The 10,775-nt window shown below is 35.2% G+C and overlaps 1 protein-coding gene across 3 annotated transcripts; it reads right to left on the bottom strand.

Moving 5' to 3' along the window:
* Positions 1-582: 582 nt before the first annotated feature.
* Gen (XPG-like endonuclease) lies at positions 583-8,782 on the bottom strand. Of its 3 annotated transcripts, XM_089714532.1 has the most exons (12): positions 8,595-8,782; positions 7,646-8,035; positions 7,453-7,547; positions 7,160-7,364; positions 6,885-6,974; positions 6,453-6,606; positions 6,044-6,176; positions 5,790-5,951; positions 4,126-4,291; positions 1,793-1,937; positions 1,630-1,707; positions 583-1,554 (listed from the first exon to the last, which is right to left on the bottom strand). In XM_089714532.1, the coding sequence occupies exons 2-12, from the start codon at positions 7,706-7,708 to the stop codon at positions 635-637; spliced, it is 2,211 nt and encodes a 736-aa protein (XP_089570658.1). In that variant the 5' UTR covers positions 7,709-8,035; positions 8,595-8,782; the 3' UTR covers positions 583-634. The 3 variants fall into 3 exon arrangements, with proteins under 3 accessions (XP_089570658.1, XP_089570657.1, XP_089570659.1); XM_089714531.1 differs by lacking the exon at positions 8,595-8,782 and having other exon boundaries at positions 7,646-8,048; XM_089714533.1 differs by lacking the exon at positions 8,595-8,782 and having other exon boundaries at positions 4,126-4,249; positions 7,646-8,048.
* Positions 8,783-10,775: the final 1,993 nt, after the last annotated feature.

Below are 10,775 nucleotides of genomic sequence, written 5' to 3'. Positions count from 1 at the left end.
ATGACCCACGGCCCCTTCCCCGGAGGCCGTGGGTATCTATGAAAGATTTCCCCACTAAAACAAAAAAAAAAAAGGCCGTAGTGCGGGACGGGGTAAAGGTGATTATCATGTGATTAAAAATTAAACCTATAGTCCGACCTATAGGAGACTTTTCACTGTAACGATATCGCTATCTATGCGGATGAAACCGCAGGGCATTGCTAGTAATACTATATTTTACCATATCTATAAATTAGCATTTCCTGCGCTAAGTTCTTTTTTCTAAGATACTGTGAAAAAAGAAATAGATAACATTTTTAGTTATTGATTTGTAACGTTAGTTTCATGTAAATTAAAGGTATGGAAATGTGAATTGTGCTGTAACAGCGGAAAAGTAATAACTTTCTTTTTGCCGTTTATCAAGGAAATACTTAAATGTAAAAGGTACGTGTCTACTAAAATGAGAAGACGTGTAACATCTCTCGAATCTCGATGGAAGATAATTTTTTTAAATCAACCTTATATATATACTTAAAATCGACAAAGTAATTACCGATACAGGAAGTGGTTCATAGTAATGAAAAAAAAAACTATATATTCCGCATAAAACTTTTATTCAAATAATTACACTACCATGATATTAATTCAACTTGATTTAAATGTGAACGTCGGGCAAACTATAGTCAACAGTAGCGTCAGCATCTATAATCGCACTTTTATGTTTGTACTCGAGCGACATTGCAAAAGCATCGCGCTCACTTAATTTATCAAAAAAGTAACTAGTATTTGCATTGTTAACCGATGATCGTCGGGAGAAATTAAAAATATTCTTTTTGGGACTGTTTTTAGGCGTTGAACAATTGTTGTTAAATTTTATTTGAGACATTACACTCATTCTGCGCCGCTCCAAATTGTTTTTAAATACTAATTTGACGAGATTGCTATCGAGCTTGGCAGTCGTAAACGTGGGAGCTCCCTTGACAATATTATCCACAATGTCAGATAAGTCGCTTTCCGGAATTTCCTCTGCACTCATATCGAGCGTATTCAATAGATGTTTATCGTTAATATTCTCTTTTTCGTCGTCGAGCTTTTTATGATCTGGATATTCAAGCTTTACGACTGACGTATCTTTAAATTTACGGAACGAACTCGCATTGGACTTTCTTTTCTTTTTCGCTACGAAATAGCTCTCGATTGTGGCTTTGCATTTTCCTTTGGAATTGTTTTTCATTTTTCGTTTTAGTTTATTAACACTTACGCTTACGTTCAATTTACTGTTATTAGCTTCGGTTGTTCTAGTGAGGCTTAAGTTTTTCAATGAATGATTCAATTCGGATACAATATCAGTTTGCTTTTTCACTTTTCGCGTATATTTTCTTTTGGGTTTCACAGAAGCATTGCTTTTATTTTGATCAATTTCTTTCTCGTCTATCTTCTTTCGACCGCGACCTTTTTTCACTTTAGGTGGCTTCTTGATACTTTCCTCAAAACTTTCAACCACCTCTGGATAATATTTTCTCATCAAATCTTGTCTTTCTGTTGTTGTCCAGACGTCGGATATATCTTCACCTTCTAAAACATGCAAAACATATTACATTAATATTTATTTTGCTTTAAACTATTATTCTTTTTTCTATTGAATTTTACCTTTTAATTGATCATCTGGAACGAGTGCATCATATTGGTTGTTAATGTCAGTCCATACTACTTCATAACTAGGCACTCCTGAAAAAGTAACATTTTGTACAAAAACTTAACATCGATACAAACTAAAATAAAAATGTATGATTTGAAATGCTTGTATCAATACCTCTTGGGTTTCTCTTTTTGATGATTTTTGAAGGTTTGATCGTCCGACAAACAATATTACTTTGAAGGTGCCATTTTGTAAGTATAGGTAAAAACTTTTCCACGCAATATCTCTCCGTCCAGTCCAATTTGCTCGACATTATTTTCTGAAAATTAAAAGCTTATCAACTACACAATAAAATAAAAAATCAATAAAAAGTATTTACAGTACTCCAAAATTAATAATGCGCATGCAGATCTTCGCTAATTATCGTATTTCCAGAAATACCCGAATCACCCCGAATCATTGAATCGTAAGTGCCCTAAACAATGCACTTGCATCTTGCACCTTGTTCGAAAGAAATAGGAGTCAATTCAGAGTCATACACAATCGAAAACAATTCGGGCGATAGGTGACGGTAGCCTGTCAGTCAAAAAATTCAAAAATCCGTCAGTCGTCTTTATATATTGGTGGTGACCGCACGTATTATCTCTGTATGGAATTGAGTATTTGAATTAAATTTTTTTTTGTGATAAATGGAAAGATTATATATTAGTTTTATAACAAAACTGTTTTTATTTTTATTTTTTTTGCAATAATTCAAAAGTTATTTCAAAATAAAAATTAGTCTTTGAATCCAGTACCGAAGACACGCCGACAACTCCCGAAGCGTCACCCGAGCGCGTGTGACGTCATAATGTTAGTTTTCACTCATTGCAGTTGATAGAAAATTAAATATATAGTTTGAAAAACTAAACAGGATAAAAAGATAAATTCATGAAATTTTTGTATTGTTACCGGGTTTTTATAAGTATACAAAATTTAAATTAAATCCGTCGGTTTATAGTGGGTCTAAATCGAATCGAAAGGAGAATTGGTTACATACAAACATATGTTTTAAGCTGATCCTGGCGATCCTTATCAGGATAAATTTATGATATTATTGTATTGTCATCGGACCTTGATAAGTGTTCAAAATTTGAACAAAATCCGTCGGTTTTAAGTGGGTCAAAATCGAGTCGAAACTTCGAAAGGAGTCGGTTACATACAAACATACAGGTGAAGCTAATAAAAGCGTGTTAATAATAAATACAGTGTTTTGATCTATTTAATTTTGTTGTAATTATTAAATTACATACTAATTATATTAATTGTTAATTATATTATTTAAATTTATATTAAAAATGGCGAACCTCAAAAGTTATCGTTTTGTACCTTTATGTACGAATACTATAAAGGCAACTCCTGACAAAAATCGGTGATCGTAAATATATCAACATCAAGAATATTATTCGTAACTAACTAACTAATTCGGAACCAACTAACAAATCGTATGTAAACGCTATGTACTGCAGTTAATAATAGCTATAACATTATGACGTCACAACTGTGGTGACCAGTCATGGCGCGTTTTTAGTCACGTGATTCTAACTTAAATTTCATCAATTTTTAATTGCTTATAATTAACGGAAAAATTTTTTTTTGTAAGTTGTTTGCATTAAATATCAATATTATTAATAATAAAGTTTCAAAATACATAAAAAAAATCAATAATTTTTTTTTATTCAAATACTCAATTATATAGAGCTGCTGTTACATACCCGTCTTAGTTTTGTTTCAAAGTTGAATTTTCCGGTAAAATGATTATTTACACATGTAGCAGATAGCAGTGGGGAAAGTGAAAATTAATAAGAGCATAATGAAAGTTCTGATCATTCTACGATATCAGATATAGAGATAATCCCTGATTCTGTAAATCCTTTGGACTGAGATTTTAATGATTCGATTTCACAATTTAAATGTAAACCAGTGTTTGAAAATCATTTTTTTAAATATATAAACTTTGTCTTATTTTAACCTTCCGTACATCCATCATTACGCCATCTTCAGTAAGACACTTTAATAGTTCTAAGTATAGAATTTTCCAAGTAAATCAATACAACAAATATATATTCGCAATCGTGTGGCTTATCCTCGCTATTAACTTACATTGAAATAACGAAACAAATTTCGTTACTTATCTCTTTTACCATAAATCACAATAAAACTCATAATTCTAATAAACTATGCATGAAGAAAATACATTTAACCACTCTATATACATATCGTCTTCGGAGGCTCGGGGAATATGACAGTTGCCGAACAGTGACGAATTTTTCTATGCGCATTATCAGTTTGGGAGTACTGTAGTTTATTTCGTAAAAATTCATTGTAATTTAGTTTCTGCCACATACTTATACAAATGCGAATACAACTCATTAGCATTTGAAACAATATCAAATTCCAAAAACGATTCCTTTAGCTTCGCAGCCAATGAGAGTAACTAGCAACATAAATGAATTCAAAGCAAATACCACGAATTGAATTAAACTCGGCTGTGGAATGGCCGCGTCGAGATCTATATTATCTGGTGTTGCATTGAGGAATTCCTTCATAACTTTCGGTTCGGGGAACGGCATTCCGCACGAGAGCGCCCGGCTACGGAGCGACAATTCACGTTTTAATTCCGCCACTTTCGCCCTGAACACAGATGGCGATTGTAAAGGTGCGTATAAATTAAGCGCGGCAGCCGCGCGAGCCAATGTTCGACCAGAGTTGACGTTCATTTGCTGCGCGAGCCAATATGTAGATATATTTTAAGTTGAACGTAGTTGCCGCGCGCGGCAGGCGATCCATCACGAACATCTCTTCTGTAGGACGCCAAAAGTGTAGTCATTTTCTTTTTCAAGTCAGGAATAGGTATATCCATTTTCTTACTGATTTCTACCCACACATCATACCTCAGCGATTTATTGTGGTATTGGGAGGATTTGCTGTTCCACAAAAATTCATTAGCGCCATACAATTGTATTAGTAAACGGCACTTTTCGTTGTCCATTTTTACGTAGACGCCGCGCGAGCCGAATCACCAAAACTACAAACCGTCCACACGGCGCGCGAGCGAACGCCTGAAGCTCCTTTGATGCGGTCTCAAAAACCGACAGTGAGCGGATCGCCCCGCGGCACGTTCGAGCGCGGCAATGTTCGCGTCGCCGCGCGCGGCGATCCCGTCTACATAGTGCGCGGCCGCCGCGCGCGCCTATGTTCGATGGTTTGCCGCGCTTAGTTTATACGCGGCTTTAAATTTTCATCATAATTAATTTTCGATTTATCGAGCATACAGCGGTGGACTGGAGGTGATATTGAGCGTGGCTTTTGAGTTAACAACACTGTAGAGTCTACAGTGTACTGTTGTTACTCAAAAATGACACTTTGTTACGAGTTTTCGTTTATTTATCAAGAAACTTAATTACATAATTATACAAAAATAGAAGAAACCATACACTTTTCTTTATGAAAAGATTCAAGCTCATTCAAACAAAGACTGTGGAACCGATTTGGCTGAAATTTAGAATCTAGTTAAATTATTAAGCTACAATAATTTTATGAGTTATATTTTTCAAAGTAGCATTAGAAATAAGCTACATTATTGTTAAATATCTTTATCAAGATAAATTCATGCATCCATTTGTTTATTATTTCATTCCACTATCAGAATCTATATGAAACAGTCCCATGAAACAAATTATATGTCAACTAAACACATTAACACGTTGCGGCCGATATGTTTACAAATTAAATTATTGGTTTCGATAATTATGCGTATCATTGCTCCCGTGACATCATCGTTGTACTTATACACGAACAAGCAGTATTAATGCTATTCGGATATTTCTCTTTTCATAAAAATATAATTTTTGCACGGATCGAATTCGTTGTTATGATGTTTGAACCGAATAGATGACGAAAATCTCAATATCAAGCATAATAAAATTAATTATTAATTTTTATTACACAATAAGATATTTTTATGGTATTCAATTACTTAAAAACACATGTTAAAATATAAGGTTTTGAACCAATCTCAAAATTCACAAGAGGTCGTCTCTCTTTCTATGGCATCTGTGGACTGTGGTATATTCAATTATCCTAGGATAGAAATATATTTCTAGCGTAATTGCAGCTATATATTACTTACTTATACCCCAGATCGTCGCACCCCTTGTTAGTGGCGCACACCGGGCAGCCGCTCCGCAAGTGCGTGCGACCGACGTGCCCGCAGCGGTCGCATCGTCCCGGCCGACCCACCCAGCGCTCTTGGTCTTCATACTCTTTAGTATCCGTTACCCAGCATAGTAATCTAGTTTATTTAAAAATAGGTTAAAGTTTATTGAATTAAAAATTAAAATAATATATTGAAAATATCAATAATAAGGTATATTACTGCATTACCTGTGTATAACTTTATCTTCAGGTACAGTGTGTAAAAAAGATAAAACGGTGGTTATTGAACTTCCGCATGCACCGGCCCCATAATCACAACCACAAAGAATTGCCAGAGCTATCATTTTTTTTCGTCCAAATCCTAAAAACAACCAATCTTATACCTAACAACAATGGACAGTTTACTGTTTAATTAAAGAAAAAATTAACATTGCTCAATTTAAAAGCAAAGCAAACATCCTTTAAGAACAGGTAGAGTAGATAATATATATTTTATTTGAATTGTTTCATGAAAAATAACCTACCCACATTAATTGTAATTTTACTGCACAAACAATTCAATATTAAAACAGTTTAAATACTAGGTCCTGAGGAACTACAAAATTATCTCATTTAATCAAATACTAAAATCACTTACCATTAGATTCAAACATTTTATCAGCATCATAACAATCTACAGATCCTTGCATCGCCCCGCCTCCTGCGGAGCTTGAAACACTAAAATTGCGATATACGTGCCGGGCGCCGTATGCAAAGCAATCTGAATCTTGAGACACCACTGCATCTACCAACTAAATATAATTAGGATATATAAGAGTAGAAGGTACATACTAAAAACAAAAAATGATTTGGAATCTATTTATTTAAATGCAGTTGCGCAAACTCTGTTGTAATCATATTGTAATAATCATATTGGTTTTACAAATAAATTTAGAGCTCAGTGTTAAGAATAAGTATTTGATGAAATTTACATATTTAAGACATTTGATATTATTAACATAGAAACATATTATTTTTTTTTTCACTTCTATGTGAGAGTAGGTCATATTGTTACACAGTTAATACTAACTCCTTGTGAATTTAATCTCGCACATGTAGCTTCAGCTTCTCCTCTGCCTTTAATACACCTTACACCCATACTCTTCAATAATGTTTCACACTAAAATAATCCATAAAATATATTAGTAATGACAAAAGATACACACAACACAATATTGTAGCAAAATATTTTTTAGGAGTTCAATCTTTAAAAATTAATATTGGTATTAAATTATTGAGATTAATTATCTTCTGCATAATGAATGAAATGAAGAAGAAAAATTGTTTTGATTGCATTAGACATACTTCTTTTAAAACACCTTTAAATCGTTTCCTAGTTATGCTTGGTGCTTGACTTTTAGCCGAGTCTGACTTAGGTGCTGCTCCTCGAAATTGAATCGCGTTTCTTGCAGCCATCACATCTCTTTTTAATTCTGGGGCATCGCCTTCTAACACAAATATAGGAGTGATATCAGCAAGTAATAAATATGCTGTTCTGAAAAATAAATTTCTGAAACAATAATTATGTGAATGTAATCTGTCTGGATAATGTTGAGAAATAAAAACTTCTATTATTTTTTTTTTATTTTATTATTTACCTTAAATACAACTTTGGTTGAATATAATAATCGGTCACATTTTGACTGTCGCACACCCAGCCCGATAGATCAATTGCAACAGTTTCTCCTCTAATCTAGAAACATATAGTTTTTTTAATAATTGTTTGTTTGATAATATTGTATCAAAATAAGTTGTGACTTGGTTGTGACACATTAAACATTTTACATTTACCTCATGTAAGGATTTCTTTTCACAGTAAGGTGACATAACAGTCCATAAACCTTTGATACCCATATTTTTTTAAATACATAACTATTAAATACACTAGAATATTTAAATAATGTTATGGGTTGGCTTTAGTTAACTGCCGCACGAATTTGTTGGAAATATTTATATTTTTAGTTAGCTAGGTAATGTAAGATTGTAATTCCAAAATATTATCGTTAGGAAACTTGTAGTTTTTTAGTTATTAATTTTTAAAGTTAATAATTTTTTGTGCGAAAAAAGTGCATTTATCCGCTTTGTTGTGCAAAAAAAGCGGACCAAGACGTTCCATTTCACTGTACTGTGACTTTACGCTGCGGCCGGCGAGTGCCAAAAGCGACTTTAGGGCGATTCCTACTCGAACAAAAAAAAATCTACATAGGTAGGTTAAAAAACTATTAAACTTTTATTTTTAATATCCAAATAGGTAGCGAGGAGCGAAGCGACGAGCGTGTTAGGTTAACTCTTGAACTGCCGCACGAGCCGAGCGAGCGAAGCGAGCGTGCCGCGGCAGCGGCCGGCGAGTGCCAGAAGCGACTTTAGGGCGATTCCCACTCAAACAAAAAAGACGTGTGGCACTCGGGGACTGCCGCGGCAAAGCTATTGCATAGCATGCCTTCAAGCCACACCTCCGTGCCCGTCGGAGTGCGGAGCGTGAGGTTTTTCGTTACGCAATTTCTGGATTCGGTCCCCGCGCTCAAGGCCCGCGATAGAAGCTATGCAATAGCTTAAAAAAAAATTACGTAGGTTAAAAAACTATTAAACTTTTACTTTTAGTATTCAAATAGGTAGCGAGGAGCGAAGCGACGAGCGTATTAGGTTAACATTTGAACTGCCGCACGAGCCGAGCGAGCGAAGCGAGCGTGCCGCGGCAGCGGCCGGCGAGTGCCAGAAGCGACTTTAGGGCGATTTCCACTCAAATAAAAAAAACTACGTAGGTTTTCACAACTTGTTTGTATTTTATTTATGTATCGTAAAATTTTTGTTACACCAATTCCATACATTTTGAGGTTAGAATAGGAAAATTGATTTTTCTCCAAAACTATTGGTTTCCTAACTTTCCCCTTTTGGTGGGAGGGTCCCCCCCTCCTCCCCCCCATACCCCCCCCACAAAAAACCTATAATACGTGCGGCAGTTCTCTAAAGAAACCCCAATGTTATATTAGATTTTGATCATTGATTCATATTTTAAAATTAACGCTCAACTGTTGACACTGACAGCACCACAGCACCCTATTATGTATAGTCTATGACAGTACCACAGACATTACAGATTATTAAATACGGAATATCCTGTACTATAATATAATCTATACTAATATAATAAAGCTGAAGAAATTGTTTGTTTGTTTGAACGCGCTAATCTCGGGAACTACTGGTCCGATTTGAAAAATTATTTCGGTGTTAGATTGCCCATTTATCGAGGAAGGCTATATGATATCATCACGCTAAGACCAACAGGAGCGGAGCAATGCGGGTTGTTATGATATTTTTTCAGCAATATCCAATTTACATACTGTATACAAAGCTCAATCGGTAACCGGGAAGTAAATCAAAGTTACTTGCTAGATTTCAATTCATCGAGATCAGACAAAAAAAAATTGGTTGCCTGTAAAGTCGGTATACGGGCGAAAGTTTTACGTGACAACGACTTTTTATGTCTGTCTCTCTCGCTCTTAGGCGGGCTAACCATGCCCGAGTGGAAGGGACGCGTGCCTCTCACTCGCTCTCATAGCGGAGCGTACGCAGTTTCTTGAAGTGTCACCCGGCAAACCAATTTATAAGACGTTGTCACGTCAAAATGCTCATAAAATAAAAACTACTAGGCCTACCCGAATGAAATGTTTATGGGACCAATTGGTAACCCACAGTGGAAACCATTCTGCGTCAAACAAAAAAAGAATCGCATAATTCGGTTCAGAAACCTCGGCGTAATCGGTGTACAATGTGTATACTGATATACATTAAAAAAAACCGGCCGAATTAGGAACCTCCTCCATTTTTTATAATCGGTTAAAAAGAAACCGATTCGAAGACAGAAGACTGGAGGAAAATTGGATTATAATGCTATTCAGACGATGACCTACAAGCACACAAGAATATGGTTGTTTCAGGTTACAAAGACTTTTTTTGCTTGGGAAAAAAAATTCGTTGGGGGACATTGAGTATTATTACTACGTATAGAGGAGACACGACGAACAAAATCTGTGCGCCAAGATTGGCGGAGTGGGGCGGCTAGTCAGTCATTAAGCGATGTCATCGACTCACCGCCATAGAGGCGAAACTTTGTAAATATTCTGCATATTACTTATCAATTACCTATGGGCTATGAACAACGTAACAAAAAAATATACGTATATACATATATGTTACAGTCAAAACCCTGAACCAGTCAATATCCTTATTGACGGTTATTAAGGTTATTGACTAAGGGCGTCGGTCATTATCCTTATTGACTGATTTTATCTGACAAAATCAGTTAATAAGATTATTGACCGACACCCTGTCAATAACCTTATTGACTGATTTAAAGAGCAGACATTCAGTCAATATAGGTTTTAACCAACGTACTGAATAGATTTTAACACTTAAGGATATTAACTGGTTCAGGGTTTTGACTGTAGCATACAGTGAAACCTGGTTAAGTGAGACATCAAGGGACCTGCAATGTCGTTTCACTTATAGAGATATTCCACTTACCCAGTGTCTCAGATATACAGGTATAAATAAATATCTGTCTCATTTACAGAGGGGTGATAACGATTGTAGCTTTCGTTTTGACATTTTTCAAATAAACATCTGTATGATAGTAAAGCGAAACTAAAACTGAAGGTAATTGAAGCTCAAAATTTGTACTTACGTACTTGGAATTACGTGTGGAATTTGTGGGTTGAATAAGAATGAGTAAACAAACAATGTTATCTCAGTTACAGAGGTTTATGCATATAAAATTTACTCGCTGTCTCAGTTATAGAGGTAACTATGATGATAAATCGAAAGAACAAATCCCAGATATAGAGGTTTTCCTCGTCCCACTAACAGAGGTAATTCAGTGCCAAAGTGTTGGGACCTCAGCATGAGTTCCAGTTATGGAGGT

The sequence above is a fragment of the Colias philodice genome, chromosome 3 (genome assembly GCF_061535455.1).
Source record: "Colias philodice isolate Cphi_HAF_F1 chromosome 3, ilColPhil1 Martin Lab GWU primary, whole genome shotgun sequence".
Taxonomy (NCBI): domain Eukaryota; kingdom Metazoa; phylum Arthropoda; class Insecta; order Lepidoptera; family Pieridae; genus Colias; species Colias philodice.
Note: the sequence above shows the minus strand (reverse complement) of the source record. Positions and strands in the feature narration are given on the sequence as shown.

What these genes read in the sequence shown, in the direction of transcription:
- Gen (XM_089714532.1), bottom strand. Translation starts at nt 7,708, where the DNA reads ATGGGTATCAAAGGTTTATGGACTGTTATGTCACCTTACTGTGAAAAG. An exon ending in CGAGATTAAATTCACAAGGA is followed by an intron (nt 6,607 to 6,884) that starts GTTAGTATTAAC and finishes AATTATATTTAG; the next exon opens with TTGGTAGATGCAGTGGTGTC. An exon ending in TCCAGATGATCAATTAAAAG is followed by an intron (nt 1,555 to 1,629) that starts GTAAAATTCAAT and finishes TGCATGTTTTAG; the next exon opens with AAGGTGAAGATATATCCGAC.